The following is a 17,107-nucleotide window of genomic DNA, read 5'->3' on the forward strand; positions in this document are numbered from 1 at the left end:
ATATCAAAAAAGACACCAAAAGTTGTGGGAACTGTCCTGGTTAAAGGAAATGAAAGAGATCTGACAACTACATGTAATATGCAATGGCTGATTAAAAATACAACTATAGGGACTTCCCTAGTGGCGCAGTGGTTAAGAATCTACCTGCCAATGCAGGGGACACGGGTTCGAGCCCTGGTCCGGGAAGATCCCACGTGCTGAGGAGCAGCTAAGCCCGTGTGCCACAACTACCGAGCCTGCGCTCCAGAGCCCGCGAGCCACAACTACTGAAGCCCGTGCACCTAGAGCCCGTGCTCTGCAACAAAAGAAGCCACTGCAATGAGAAGCCTGCACACCGCAACAGAGAGTAGCCCCCGCTCACTGCAGCTAGAGAAAGCCTGCGCACAGCAGTGAAGACCCAACGCAGCCAAAAAATAAATGAGTTAAAAAAAAAACAACAACAACTATAAAGGACGTGATTGGGACAACTGGAAAGCTCTGCATATGGAATTAAATAATACTTCTGTATTAATTTTAAATTTCCTGAGAGCAATCTTGCAGTGTGCCTGTAGAGAGCAACATCCTACCGCATACATACGGAAGTATTTAGGGGTGAGATGTAATGAGTGCATCTAAATCTCAAGTTGTTCAGGGGTGTGTGTGTGTGTGTGTGTGTGCATTTATATAAAGTAAATGTGGCAAAATGTTAACTGGTGAGTCTAAATGAAGGACATATGGTTGTTCATTATACTATTCTAGCACCTTTTCTGAAAGTTTGAATTTTTTTACTCAATATAAAAAGTTGGAGAGAAAAAAGAGTAAAGTGCCTCCAAATGTGATCAACAAATGTTTGCAGAGTAATAATACATCAAGCCAGTGGTGGTCGGGGGGAATGGCAGGAAACAGAATAAATAAAAAGAATATGAAAACAAACCACATTCCCAGTCTTACAACCTAGCTGGAAACAAAAAATACATATGTGCAAATATCAGAGAAAAAAACTGTGTTATCCTGAGCACAAGTGTAAAATAGGAATTTCAAACCAGGAGCTGCAGGTAGTGTCAGATCCTCAATCGGAACCATGCCTCGCAAGACAGACAGAATTACAGTCACAATGATAGAAAAGGGAGCACACTTGAGGTGGCGGAGGAACCATGAACAAAGTTACAGAGGCTGGAAGGGTGTGACATGAGCAGATGAAAACTACCCTGCTTGGAGCCCAGAGACTGACGTGAAGGATAGTTTAGAGTAGTGGGCAGGGCCAGACTTCAGAAGGCATTAAAAGCCAAGTTGAAAAAAAAAAAAAAAAAAGCCAAGTTGTTTTATACAGGATGAAGTTGACAGGGCTAGAAAATGAGGGCAGAAGGCCATGTAGAATTGATTTCAAGGGACAAAGGGAACCTGTGGTGTAGCATAAAAAAGTAAAAGGTCGGGCTTCCCTGGTGGTGCAGTGGTTAAGAATCCTCCTGCCAATGCAGGGGACATGGGTTTGAATCCTGGTCCGGGAGGATCCCGTGTGCCGCGGAGCAACTAAGCCCATGCGCCACAACTACTGAGCCTGCGCTCTAGAGCCCACAAGCCACAACTACTGAAGCCTGTGTGCCTAGAGCCTGTGCTCTGCAACAGGGGAGGCCACTGCGGTGGGAGGCCCGTGCACCGCAACGAGGAGTGGCCCCCGCTCGCCTCAGCTAGAGGGAGACTGCACGCAGCAACAAAGACCCAACGCAGCCAAAAATAAAATTAATTAATTAATTAAAAAAAAAAAAAAGTAAAAGGTCATGACAATTTTAAGGACCACTGAGGAAGAAGAGAATCCAGAGTCAGAATGAATACTGAGGATAAAGGAAAACTCCTTGTCAGAAGGAATCACTGTGTCATTAAATTAGAAAAAAAATGGCCTCCAGGGTTCTTTCTAGTCATGATTTTTTTTTTTTTTTTTTGGCTGCGTTGGGTCTCCATTGCTGCACGTGGACTTTCTCTAGTTGTGGCAAGCGGGGGCTACTCTTTGTTGCGGTGTGCAGGCTTCTCATTGCAGTGGCTTCTCTTGTTGTGGAGCACGGGCTCTAGGTATGCGGGCTTCAGTAGTTGTGGCACATGGGCTCAGTAGTTGTGGCTCGCAGGCTCTAGAGCACAGGCTCAGTAGTTGTGGCACACGGGCTTAGTTGCTCCGCAGCATGTGGGATCTTCCCGGACCAGAGCTCAAACCCGTGTCCCCCACATTGGCAGGCAGATTCTTAACCACTGAGCCACCAGGGAAGCCCTCCAGTCATGAATTTTTATGAGAAGTAAGAGGCAAAGATGGCCACAAAGTTTCATGCTGGACACTTTAAAAATGGTGATTCCACTGAAAGAAATGGGAATGCTAAGGAGTCAAAGATATGGGAGGGGGTGAATGACTGACTTAGCTTTGATATGTTGAATTTAAGGAGGATGACAGATACATTGAAATCAAACCCCTGCCTTGCTCTGGCCAGACGCCTGTGGCTGTGAAACGGCAAAGGGCACATAATAGCAAAAAAGTCACATTTGCAGAGACCAACTCAAGTTTCTAAAATGACCAATTGGTACCTTCATCAAAACTCAGGTGTCAGGCCATAATGTGCTGGCTCCAGATCCCCCAGTCCTTAGTTTGAGTTTAAATTCTTAAATTAAAAACCTCTGGCAGCAAGTTGCCATGAGACCTTTTCCAGTAGGGCTGTAGGAAGCACAAGTGTTCATTACTGGGGGAAGAGTCTAAGCCAAGACACCTGTCTCAACAGTACTGCTCTAAAACCTCATGAGTGCCAAGGACTACAACCAAGCCCTTCAGGCTGATGACACGTGTCCACCTGATTACCCAAGCCCAGAAACTCTGAAGGATTCCACATTAAAAGAACTTACTACTCCCTCCACTCCTGGCACTGGAGGATCTGCTAGAACCTGAGGATCCCAAAAATCAACCAAGTCACTGACAAGGAGGTCTGCCCGCAGAGACACAATTTCAGAAACCAGGCTCATCAGCTCTGCTCAATGAAAAGCTGTGGCGGCACTTGGTGCAGGAGCACAGGTATTGTTAATGTAGGTTTTCTGGTTCCAGAACACCTTCTAGAATTTACCTCCTCATGTCTCCCCTGTGGCTCTCTTAGGATAAGAAATGTAAAAGAGGTGCCTCCCTGGGAATGGCATCCCTGTAGCACATGGTCTAATCTGTAAACACAGGAAGGGGAATGAGGGTTGAAGGGAGATCAAGGAAGAACCCATGTGGGTTGGGTCAATGGCTTGAAAAAGCAGTGAGATCATGACCAGTTCCACTGCAGCAGACACTCGAGTCTCCGCGTGAGAAGGATCCTCATGAGCACGACAGCCACTGAGGGCAGTCTTCACTATCCTCAGGGTAAGATTCTTCAATGGCCACTTCGAAGCTCAAAGATTTCTTTCTTTCTGAATTCCTTTTGAACACATAAACAAACCCCAAACAGATTTCCTGATTACCTGTTCTTCAGGAGGTAAAAAACACTGCTCATCTTGAAAGCATCAGGACACATCTTGAGGGACTCTGGGGACAAGAAGTAGAGGAAGGCAGACAGGGCTCAGAGGCAGAAATGGAATGCCAGCTGTGGAAAACAACTGACAGCCTGGAATGGTGAAAGCAGAGCTTGTCCTGAGAGCAAGATACATCGCTACTGAAGCTCAAAGAGGAGAATAAAGAGGCAAGCCAGAAGCAGCAGAAACAAACCAACTGTGGCTTCACCAGCTACTCCCCTTCAGAATAGAACTAGAACTGCTTTTACTGAGAAAAATGAGTATGGGTAAGTGGTGCTGAACTAAGGGAGCGCAAACCAGAGTGCCTCACTCAAACTCTGACTTGATCCTTTTGCAAGACAGTAAGCAGTAACTCTACTTCAGGTCATCTTCATACACTTGCTACTCCCCAAACTTCAGCAGACACACAGGGTGGAGGCTGAGGAACATCCTTCAGGCAAAGCCGATGCGACAACTGTGGAGATTCAGTGCCTGTACCAATAGCACCCTGTTGCCTCCCATCCAGCTTCTATATACTTGAAGACAAAAGAAGGCTACACAGTGGAAAACAAATGGCAGAAATTAAATCAGAATTCTACCTAAAATGAAGGGGTCTTGAATAAATGAACCTGAGAAGAATTTATTAGAACCCAGGGAACGAAGAACTCTAGACACTTTAAAGTCATTCCTGGTGAAAGATTTAATGGAACACTTAACTCCAACAAAATGAGGATAATAACAAAAAGGGGATAACAATGCAACCTAATAGAGATGCCATGAAAATTAACTGTGATAAGCACGTGAAGTGCTTAGAACGGTGCCCAGGACATAGTAAATACCCGATGAACGTGCGCTATTATGACGGTGATCATAATGTTGTTTCTCCTGAACCAGGCACTTACCCTTCCTTTTCTGCCACCTCTAAATCTTGTACACACTTCCATTATTTGTCTGGTTACCCTATGTAAGGCCCCCGAGGTGATGGACAGTGACTTACCCAGAGCATCTAGAACGGTGCCCGGCACACAGTAAAAATTTTATAAATGTTGATGCTTTGAACTTTACTGAGACAGCCTTTGCACTTCACATTAAAGTCAAATATTGACTGAATAATAATTATAAGCCAGGCGTTGCACTAGCTGCTTTCCACATGATCTCATTTAATTGCCAAATATTATCCCACTTTACAGACAAGGAAACAGGCTCAGTAGTCCCCATGTGGCTACATAACTCAATTCTCTGACCCTACAGAAGCCTCCTCTTTGAAGCCTTTAATACTGAATAGTTAGTAAGTCCCTCAGTGTGGCAACTCTACTAATTGCTTTCTCTGGGCTCAGCCACAAAGCAATGCAAGAAGAAAATCACAAAAACTTGGCCCATTAAAACCTCATGCAATCTAACTACAACTGGACTCGCTGCCATTCTTCACACCCCACAGATTCAATGCCTTTGAATTGTTGTTCACTCAACCCTCTTCAACCTGTCTTCAATCATCAAATCCTATCAAAGTCCCCTTTGTCACTTCTCTCACATCTCTGTCTTCCTTTCCATTCAGAGGTCCAAACCCCTGGCATATTAGTTATGTCACCAGTCTAACTTATCTTCCTGCTCTGGTCTCTCTCCTCAAATTCTACCCTGAATTCTATCGTAAGACCAGTATTCCTAAAGACTAACAAATCTTCCTAAAGGAGATTTTGGATCATGTCTTCTTCAGAATCCTTCAGTTGCTCCTGATGGCCATAAAACAAGGGACAGCATTAGCACACAGGCTCTCTGTGCTCTGGTCTAAAGCTATTTTTGATTCCTGCTATTCCCCCACACAAAAACCTCTGCCCTGGCCAAACCAGACACTAGCCAATCTCCCACACAGCCCTTTATCACACTACACAGCACCTGCCCAGCCTACCCGTAAGTATCTTCCTCTTCCTCTCTGGTGAAATCCTGCCCATGCTTCAAGGCTTCTGTCCTGCTCCCTTTGTGAAGCCTTCCCTGATCAGCCCAGCCTTCAGGACCTCTCATGCCCCTCAACACCCAATGCATTTAATGTCCACACTCTCGCTGGACTCCAGGCATATATGGTATCTTTCCATTTCCTAGTACATCTTAATTACTTGGATGCAAGGACTGTCTTGAGTGACTTACATGTAGTAAGGACAGTGTTCCGACTGGCCCACACCGTCTTAAAAATTACTTTTAGAATATTATGTATGTTGAGCAAAGATTCTTCTCTGAAGCCTTACCACTCTCCTAACCGGTGTTCTTTGGGGACCTCTCACCTCCGAACACAGAGTGCTCACATGCATCTAGCATTTTATAGGCAAACTTAACCAACATGTATGCAACCACAGGATACAATTATTTAGCAGCATAGGTCCAAGCTGGAGGAATGTCTGACCATCTGTTGGAGATAGTAGCACTGTTAAAGGATCCAAAGGGGCCTTCCAGAGAGAAAAGATTTGGGTTAAACAAAGAGCTAAATTTAGCTGCTTCCTGAATGTGTTTTCCCAATCAATAGACCTTTTATAACACTGCCCCCGCTCCGTGCACACAGTTGGCAAAGAGTATTGCCAAGAGGAATACGAGCAATTAGAGAGTAACAGCTTAGAAACTGTTGACACCACTCAGCATGCAGTCAATGTGTAGGATACCAGCAGCAAGCTGCCAGAATCCTGAAACGCAGGCCATTACCAAGTGGGTAGTAAACATGTTGTCCTTTTGCTACTCTGGGAATTAGCAGAAAATAAGTATTTGGGGTTCTAGGACATGAATGTCACAAGGCTAGATTGGGGAGCCAGCCAAACCACTCTCTACAACTGCAGATCTAAGTTGGTCTATTCCTGAGGGAATACTAAAGAGAAAACACTATGTAGTCTAATTGCCATTAAACTGCCCTTCTCTTCTTATATCCTTCTTTCTCTTTAACATATCTGTATTCAGAAAAGGAAAGGAAATGTGATAGATAAGGTTTATAGAGACTTTACCTCTCTGGACCTCAGTGTTCTCAATCTGTTAAATGAGAAAATTATACTAGGTGATCAAGTAACCTAACACTAACATTTTTTTTTGTCCTAGCTTGTTTCCCCACATATTCCAGATAGCTTGCCTCATTCTGATACTAACGTTTGGATAGTAAATCCAACTGGAAAAGTGTCCCCAGCCAGGCACTACGTGAATAACACTGAGTAAAAACCTGCTTTGCGACTTGTGCCTTGGAGCTGGAGCAGAGACAAAATCACCTGTAGAAGCTGCTCAGCAAGATAACTGCTTGCTTGCTCTATTTCCAGCATAGATCCTGCTTGGCAAAAGGACTTCATTTCCACTCCTTATCACTGCTGAGAACAAAGAGAAAAACCAGATGGCATGAGGCTATAGGGCCTCTTGTACCCTCACTGTCATGCTTCAGTGAAATGCAACTGGTTGCTACACACCACAAGCCGCCACACCCGAGTTCTTGGCCAGTGCCTAGCACATGTGGTTTGTAGTATGTCTGTTAATGGCAATTCTGGAAAAATATGAGAGGAGGGAACTTTCACTTCTGTCATTAAACAAAATGCGAACATTAAGCTGGGGAGACAGAGTATGTAGGAAGAAAAAATTCCCACCTCTCCTGTTGTCTACTTTGGCAAATGTTTTCTTAGGCTCTTTTAGATCTGAGAATCTTTCCTGATTCTTAGTGCTATTCTCTCCCTGTTAGCCACTTCACTCCAAGGCAGGCTATAATCTCCCCAAGCTCAGGAATTTCAGGGAAATCACACACGGCACGACCCAACCACCTCAGCTTCCAGAGAATGACCTGTAAAGGCAGCTTATTTTGCCACTGAGGGCAGTAAAAAGGAGAACAGTCAAAAGTGGATGGACGGTGTATGTATAGCTGATTCACTTTGTTAAACTAACACACCACTGTAAAGCAATTATACTCCAATAAAGATGTTTAAAAAAAAAAAAAAAAGTGGATGGACAGCAGGATCTGAGTATACGACCAGACCTGATGGACAACAGCTGCCTTTGAAAAGCTTAAAACCTGGCAATTTAAATTAAGCCTGATTCTGAGCTAGGTTGTCTGCCTTAACATAGGTGATAAAAATCAAAGGAGTTCAGCAACTCACACTGTCAGTGTCACTTAAGGAAACTACCTTAGTAAAGAGGCGTGCCTGCCACAGTCTGATCGTGAAAGACAGAAATTAGTAGTCTTTCTTAACCTGACAATCTGTTTATTTCTTTTTTTTCATACAGAAGCTTTTACACTCAGCAAAACCAAATACAACAGAGCCCTACTGATGTTTACAAAAATGCCATGCCATATCTCTGATTTTCCCCCATATGTAACTAAGCTGTCTCCATAAATCTCCCTGTAACTGCTACTAGCATTCAAGGTTTATATTCCCTATAGTCAAGACTCCAAATGATTATTATACTCATTAAAATGATCGATTCCTCCTTTAGCTCCTAAGATCATTTAACAACAATAGTTTCAATCTGTAATCTAAGAAGCCCAGTTAATAATAAGTTTGGGGGGAAGGGACAGAGACAAGGATGAGGTAGACCACCTGTCCTACAGCTGCCTCAAATGCCATGTTTGAAGAAAAGATCCAAATGCTAAAAGAAAAAACAAAACCACAAAATTAAAAATCACTGAGTTAACAGATTAGGCTATCATACACAGTGACCTACCTAATTACCAAGGCACTACACCGTCACATAAGCATTATGACTAGCCAACCCTCAATGACCAGGGCTAGCAGGAGATGAGGACAGTGTAGTAAACAAATGTAATTTATTGAAACCCTAATTTTAGCCAATGGTTTCAACTACTCAGCTCTATTTCTTACCCCAGCAAACAACCAGTGAAACAGAGTTGAACTTCTGGTAAAATCTACAGGCAGTAACAGTGAAGCCAAAGTGAAAATAGAGCTGACTATGTCAATCTAGATAGTCAGCCTCTATGCCTTTAGTTGTTAACCATAACATACTTAACAGCAGACCAGATCCTGCCAGGTATAGGATATAAATGGACATGTAGAGAAATCAGCCCCCACGCTAACCTAGTGGTAGGTAGGATGGCCACAGTCTCTAAAAGACAATATAATGGGCCAACCACCATGCCCCTTGAGTTAATTCCTACTACAAGACTCTGACTCAGAATCTGGGTCATTCTGTTTCAAGTATTAAAAAAAAAAAAAGGAAGAGCAGCCAGTGGGACGTGGGGTTAACTTACCTGTGCAGAACTCCTTGCCCATGTTGTGAGGCACTGTGATCCGACGATAGACGATGGGCTCAGACTCCAGGATGTTCTCATCATGGCGGTACCGAGTAGGCCTCTCACTTGGGATGCCCCGGGAACGGGTACCACTTCTCCTCTCATAAGTATCAATCTCCTCAAACACAGCTGCTTTGTCAAAAAGGGCCAGGTTCCCTTCAAAATCAAAATCTGTATCTGGGATCTCCTCAATATCATCCCCAAAGCACTCGTCATCTTTATTCTTCATCTGGCCGTTCTTTAAGCCACTTTTCTTTGGAGTTGCCTGATTTGGGTGCCTGCTACTAGACGACCCTGGAGAAAAAAACAGGGACTAAAGTCAGTGTGCCCACAGAAAGTGCTCAGTATAAGTGGAAAATACATTAGTCCTTTGTGGACAGTGGTACAGGAATCAATGTGAAAATGGTATAAGGCAAAGCTATTCCTAAACCCATTAAGTAGAAAAAATTACCACAAATCTCATGGAATAATAGATTTCGTATATTACCCAACTAACAGTGAATATGAAATAAGCAGTACTCCTGGAAATCTTAAGCTCTGCTCTTCATAAGGGAATTGGTAATGACTGAGGCTTTTTTGACAACTGAATATATCAAAAAAGTGGAAGGGAAAGAATATAGCAGTCTCCTCCCACAGGTCTGGGTGGTTTGATTCTGAATGTCCAGCAGTTAATTAAGAGAGAAATACCCCCAGAGTAAAAGAAGGCCAAGTCCTCATAACCTGAAGCTCATAGGAAGATCTTACTCAAGTGGCTCTGAATTCCATGCTTACCAAGCAAGCAATCTTCTGATTTTTTAACTCAGTCTTAGGCTAGACCCCAGTAGGAGGGAATCCCTGGGTTTAGACAGATTCCAGACCTTGAGCCAGATATACATCTACCACTATAAGTTGATATATTTTGATTTATAGGCCTGTTTTTAGATCTTTTGGTTAATGTGATCTCTTTTCTCAAAATTTTACCACTTTTGGGTAAGCAATTTCTGAACCATCAAATGATGACAAGGACCATATTGACCTGATCCTGTAGAGGGCACACCAAGATGCATATTAACACCACAGCAGTCAGTCACTCTCTGTCTCTGAAACTCTATTTGGCCACCACATATCAGTCAACTACTCCTCTAGCAGCCAAGGCAGAAGACCCCACAGAATTCTCCAAACCATCCCTTCCCAGAGAATCCTGAACTGAGTTAATAGTTTGATCCCCATCTGATCATCCTGAAAGGATGGACCAGGTGACTGGTATGGTAAATGGAACTGCCAACATAGTCTGGATAAACATAATGTACTTCCTTTTGTGAGAACCAGCTCAATTATTGAAAATACTCAAGAAGAGGTTAGAATGATCATGAGCAAACCCCCTCACACATATCATCCCAACTATACTGCTCTAACTTTACTCTCAGCAACTCCCTTCTATCCAATGGACCATGAGTCACGAGACCTAGGATCTATTTGCATGCTGTATAATCTTATACCTATCACCCAACTTCTCAATTTCCTTGTATGTAAAACGATCACTGTGGTACCCCTAGCAGGGTTTCTAGTACATAGCAGTCAATAAATACTTCTTTAATGCTATCAATCAATATCAGCAAGATCAATTACAACAATTATTCTGAAAGATGAATACTGTGCAAAATATAACTCATGTCTAAGTCTTCCTAATGCCAAATATTGGTATGGAAAAGGGCTATACTGGCAGTTAGGATGAGATTTAGGCCTCTGAAAAAAACCTAAGGCTGACCAAAATTATGAAGGGGAGGAAGAGTTGGCTGAGTCACCATAAACAGCTGAGATTACGAACCACTGAGAAGCTTGTCAAAGTCTGGGTTAAGTTCTAGTTCCGATATTCTGATAAAAACATTTAGTGAGAGCATGCTGTGTGCCATAGCCAGGTACCAGGAATATAGTACATAACCAAGACATGCTACCCAAAAAGGAAGGAGGAGAGATATATAAGCAAATAACTAAAATACAATATAATGAGAATTATAATAGAAGTTTATATAAAGTGCTATAGAAATATGCATGAGAAACAGAGTTGGATTAGGAATGCGAGAGCAAGAATGAAAATACAAGGTCAGGATAACACCATTAGCGATGTATGCAGGCTAGGGAAGAACCAGAGAAAAAAGTCCAGTTTGCAAGATTATCAATGTACTGCCTCAATATTAAATCAATAGGGACATCCCTGGTGGCACAGTGGTTAAGAATCCACCTGCCAAAGCAGGGGACACGGGTTCAAGCCCTGGTCTGGGAAGATCCCACATACCGCGAAGCAACTAAGCCCGTACGCCACAACTACTGAGCCTGCGCTCTAGAGCCCATGTGCCACAACTAATGAAGCCCATGCACCTAGAGCCCATGCTCCACAACAAGAGAAGCCACCGCAATGAGAAGCCTGTGTATCGCAATTAAGGGTAGCCCCCGCTTGCCCCAACTAGAGAAAGCCAACGCACAGCAATGAAGACCCAACGCAGCCAAATAAATAAATTTATTTTAAAAAATAAAAAATATTAAATCAAGATTATTAGGAAATAGGTCTCTGGCCCAGGGGTCTCTCTCCAGTGGTTGTGTGCATACCCAGGAGTGCAAAGGATGATCCACTGGGATGCAGGGAGAAGATACTGAATATTTTATTTACTTTCTTTTAACTAGAAACAGGAAGAAATTAAGCCTTATGAACTTAATGTACAGATGGAAATTGGCACCCTTATGAGGTTTCATGCCACCCAATCACTGCCAGTATTTGAACTATCTGAGGAATGAATGATGTTCCATAACAAGAAGTGTGTCCATGCAAGTGGATTTACATCAGAATTTTTAAATTGTGGTAAAATATACATAACATACAATTTACCATTTAAAACCATTTTTAAGTGTACCGTTCGATGACATTAAGTACATTCACATTGAGCAACTATATACATTTTTAACTACTAAAGCGTACAAAAGTGAGTAAGCGGCTTTAAAGGATTCCTATAAAAAAGCTATGTATTGGGACTTCCTGGCGGTCCAGTGGTTAAGACTCCATGCTTCTAATGCAGGGGGTGCGGGTTCAATCCCTGGTTGGAAAACTAAGATCCCACATGCTGTGCAGTGCAACCAAAAAAAAAAAAAAGCAGCTATGTATTAAAGATAATACTAATAATGCAATTATAAGTGAACAAGAGAATGGCAGACATAACACTTCCTCTATTTCTCTTATAGGCTTCTTTAACCAGACTGTTTTAAAAATGTAATCTAATCAGATCTAAGAAGACAGCCTCCCAAATTAAAAAGTAATCAAGGTTATTCCAAACATGAATCCATATGGACTACCACTGATTAACTTCACCCTAAGTGTGTACTCTACATCATAGCCCTGGGGCCAAATCCAGCCCAAACACTGTCTGCTTCTGTAAATAAAGTTTTACTGGAACACAGTTACATTCATTTGTTTACATATTGTCTAAGGCTCCTTATGTGCTACAAAGACAAAGTTAAATGTTTGAAACAGAGATCTTATGGCCTGCAAGGCCTAAACTATTTAATATCCGATCCTTTACAGAAAAAGTTTGCTCAGTCTGCTCTACATCATGCCTCTCACAGGTATTCTCTCCAACTATAACTGCCATTAAAAGAAAAAAAAATTTTTAATTAACTGAATGTAACCAGAATTCTTTGAATCTCTGTTCTATTCAAGGTGTTAAGTGTGTCACTTGTCATTCAGACCTGTTAGCCAATACTATGCCTGGTCCACCATAAGTAAACAAGAATCTCTGCTGAATTATGAAATCAAAACAGCCATACCAAAAAACAAAACAAAACAAAAAAACCCCAAACAACAAAAGCCTCTAAAGAGGTTATAAAAAAAAAGACAACTTGAGACTGTGAGAAAGAAAGGGAACCATCAAAAACTATGCCAAGTGTGTTGCGTGACTGAAAAGGACAGGAAGATGAAGTCAACAATGATACAAGAGGGAGTATGACGCAAGGGCTTCACAGGAAATCAGTTCAGTCATGTCCATTATGAACTGACAATGAACTATCCTGGACCTATCAAAATGACAGATGAAGACAAGCAGTTTATCAATGGTAGAGAAGACAGTAAAAGAAGCAAAACGGGAAATCATTTTTGGCTTGGCCACAGACTCTACAAACATAACTTACAAACCCACAGTTCTGACTTTAGAAAGTATCAAGTATTTTCTCATGCTCCCTCTGACTAAAGATCTTCCATTCATTCATTTGACAAAGATACACTAAGGATCAGCTATGTTCCAAATACTGTCAGGAAAGCAGATAGTGAAAAAAATTTCCAAGAGGAAATACTGACACCATAGGTCAGCAAGAAAAAGGTAAGAGAATATAAAGTAAATGAAAGGCAGGCTAAAATTCTCAGTTGTCTCTTATTCTTCCCTTTCCTCATACTTTAAAACAAATATTGGGAAGTCCTGGGTGAATAAGCTGTCTCAATACTTGGCTTATTCAGCCCAAAGGGCCTGGCTCTGTATTAAACTGGCCTTTGGCCACTAGGAGAGAAAAGCACTTCCTCTGGAAAAGATAAACAATGCTTCCCAGATTTCTTTACCTTTCAATTACAAGGGCCAAGTGTGTGTTAAGACTAGAGGCTGGCTGCCTTCCTGTGCCATTTTGCTGCCAGCCTTTGGCACAGAGGCCCTTTGGCCAGGACAACTTATAACAAACCCATTGTTGTGTAACAGTGCCACTTATTTATTGGTTTTTGTCACACACATATTGTAAAGGGGAACTTTGTCCTGCACTTACAGCACGCTAAAGGGCACATGAAGGTCAAATTACAAATGTTTTAGTGTCGGACTCAATGGGCTTTGTGAGCAGGTTCCTGAGAGTATCTGGTACCTTCTTTTCAACTCCCAAATTCCAGGCCCTGGTAATCAGTCAACTTCTTGGGCCCCAGCAGCAGCACCAGGGTTTTCAAGTCTGGTGGATAAATGAAGCACATCCAAGGAGGTTAAGAAGTCACATTAGAACCGCAGAAGGATCATGAAAACTAAGCAAAAAATAACTTTAAGGCCTCAGATGGTGGGATCACTGTTACACTAAACAGACCATATAACAGGCCTCAGGAGGTTTCCCTCTGCTCCCTGGGACTGATGCTCCATTCATCCACTTGACAAATATTCTAAGTGGTCAGTTCAACGACCAAAGTCACCGGAACTACTCTTTATAACCACCCTCCCACCCCCCCCTTCTTTTACAATCTAAAAGAAGAGATTAAAATCTGCTTGTGCTAAAGCTCTCATCAGTGTTGGATTAGGTAACTAGAACCAACAAATCCGTCAACAACTTATTACTAACTCTGAAAGAACAATTAAAAGCCAGAATCAACGAGAGATTATATTCCTATAGCTTTATCAATCTACTAGTCTCAACATCAATGTACATATACCAGAGAAAATTTGATTTACAGATCTCTAATAAGAAAAAGACTTAATCTCCATTTCTCACTCATCCATGAAACAAACATTAATAATCTACATTACAACTGTGGTGGGAAGAAACCAATCTACCTCCTTGGAATCCTTAAAATGCTACATAAATGCTAAGTCAGTCAATCTCCGGCAGACCTTTCTACTTATCTTACAGGGTTCACGAATCAGATAAATAAGTGTAACTCTGTTTTCTATCACAAACCAATTCTGAGCCACATCACATCATCCAATTCCCAGGCCACAGACATCTTCCACACAAATCTGGATTCAAAAGAAATTCTCGAAAAGAGAGTCTAACAGTTTACTGCCCATGACCTTATTTACATGCACTTAATAATATAGGAAAGGGGAATGGATCAAACAGCGAAAGCAGAAGAAGCATCAACCAGAGCACACTTTTTAAAAAAACTTTTTAGTTTAATTTTATTTTTTTGGCTGCGTTGGGTCTTCGTTGCTGTGCGCGGGCTTTCTCTAGTTGTGGTGAGCGGGGGCTACTCTTTGTTACGGTGCACGGGCTTCTCATTGCAGTGGCTTCTCTTGTTGTGGAGCACGGGCTCTAGGCACACGGGCTTCAGTAGTTGTGGCGCATGGGCTTAGTTGCTCCACAGTATGTGGGATTTTCCCGGACCAGGGCTTGAACCCGTGTCCCCTGCATTGGCAGGTGGATTCTTAACCACTGCACCACCAGGGAAGCCCAACCAGAGTATACTTTTGAGAGTGACCCCACTTTTTACTATATCAGACTTGTTAAAGATCAAATAAATTACTTGTTTTGAAGTTAACTGTACTCTTTCAAGAGAGTTGCTATAATCATTAGTAACGGGGGAAGAAAAGAAAAAGAAACAAACTGACAAGTCTCACCATAACACCCAGCAATCACACCCCCTAGGTATTTACCCAACTCACCTAAAAACTTATGTCCACATAAAACCTGCACACAAATATTTACAGCAGCTTTATTCATAATCACCAAAAGCTGGAAGCCACCAAGATGTCCTGATATATCCATACAATGGAATATTATTCAGCAATAAAAGGAAATGGGCTACCAAGCCACAAAAAGACATGGATGAATCTTAAATACATATCAAGTGAAAGAAGCTAGTCTGAAAAGGCTACATACTACGTAATTTTAATTATGGGATATTCTGGAAAAGGCAAAACTACAGAGGTGGAGGGTAAAAAGATCAGTAGTTGCTGGGGGAGGGGGGCGGCGGGCGGTCCCTGAGAGAAAAGGGGAAGGACTGAATAGGCGAAACACAGGGGATTCTGCAGAGTACTGTAATGAGAGATACAAGATACTATGTACTTGTTAAAACCCACAGAACTTTAGAGCACAAAGAGTGAGCCTTAATGCATGCAAATTTTTTTAAAAAATCACTGAGGAGGTTGTAGGGTCCAAGGATGAAATGCTGAATGTAAGGAAACAATCTGTTACAAATACATGAAACAAGTCAACGAAGGGGGTGCGAGTATGGATTAGGGTTAGTAATTCTGATACTGTATATTGGAATTGAATAATTTAAGTCAATGGATGGCAGATGGTATGGGTTTCTCACAGTTGGAGGGAGAGGTTACAGATAAGGAGGAGGCTAGAATGATCCATGTGGTAATGGATTAGCCTTGCACACATCAGTATGAACTTATATTTAGCTTAATATTATAGTAGTGAAGGTTACATAAAGAAGTATCTACAGATATGTGTACATACACTGGTTGAGTATACACATATATATTTTCCTGCTGTCAGCTGAAGGGCGACACCCAGTAGCAATGAGCATATCTAGTGGCTAGACTGTGGTTTGTAATACCATTCTCCAGTAAAAGGAAACAGGGCTCCTTGGAGACATGGCTGATTCTAGGGCTGGGGCAGGAAATATAAAAGATAAACCTGGAGCACCTTGTAGTGCCAGAAAGTAAGGAAGTACTGGGGGAAAAAAAAACCCCACCCACAATGATGGGAGCATGTCAAAGGTACACAGTAGCCAACTGGAAGAGCTCTCAGCGTCCAAAGCTGAAACAATCTGAGTACCAAAATAAAGTGGTATTGAATTATAAGCCAAAGTATAAAATAAATACTTATAAGTCCATACTGATAAAAATAAATGATAAAAACAAATGAGAGAGAAGAGACAAATCTCTGGTGCAGAAGAATTCCAAGTAACTTATGTAGATACTCTGCATAAGTCTCCACTCCTTAGGTGTGGGCTGTACATACTGACTTCAGAGGAGAACTCTGACACACACTACCTTAGCCAGGCAATCAAGGTCAACATCAAAAGTCATAAACCACGGTGGCAGTACGTACTCTTGATATGACGTGATGAAAATGACACTTTCTCTCTGTGGTCTTCCTCCCAAAAGCATACAACCCCAGTCTAATCATGAGAAAAACATCAAATACCAATTGAGGAATATTCTACAAAACAGCTGACCAGTGCTCATCAAAACTGTCTAGGTTATCAAAAACAATGAAAGTCTGAGAAACCATCAGAGCCAAGAGAAGACATGACTACTAAATGTAATGTGGTATGCTGGATGAGAGCCTGTAACAAGGACATGAGGTAAAAACTATGGCAATCTGAATAAAATATAGACTTTGGTTAATGTATCAACACTGGTTCATTAAATGTAACAAATGTATCATAGTAATGTTAAGATGTTAATAAAGGGGAAAATATGTGTGAAAAATGTAATTTACAAATTGCTAATGAAGATTATCTACAAGTACATGAGAGATTATAAACTGCTTGAACATTCGAACTTAACAGAGAGTCAATTTTTTGGTAAAGAAAAAATGTTTTTTTTTTTTTTTTTTAAAGGGCAGGTACATCAACTTCGAAGCTCAGTACATTGGTTCTACCTTTCTATTTTTTTTTTTTTTTTGCAGTACACGGGCCTCTCACTGTTG

At 41.7% G+C, this 17,107-nt stretch overlaps 1 protein-coding gene across 2 annotated transcripts in view; it reads right to left on the minus strand.

Moving 5' to 3' along the window:
• Positions 1-17,107, minus strand: part of EDC3 (enhancer of mRNA decapping 3) — a 49,893-nt gene that overhangs the window by 13,374 nt on the left and 19,412 nt on the right. For both annotated transcript variants that reach the window (XM_065872075.1, XM_065872076.1), the window contains exon 4: positions 8,696-9,031. In XM_065872075.1, the coding sequence (XP_065728147.1) occupies positions 8,696-9,031 (336 nt within the window). The remainder of the gene's footprint in view (positions 1-8,695; positions 9,032-17,107) is intronic.

This window comes from Phocoena phocoena, chromosome 2 (assembly GCF_963924675.1).
Source record: "Phocoena phocoena chromosome 2, mPhoPho1.1, whole genome shotgun sequence".
Classification (NCBI taxonomy): Eukaryota; Metazoa; Chordata; class Mammalia; order Artiodactyla; family Phocoenidae; genus Phocoena; species Phocoena phocoena.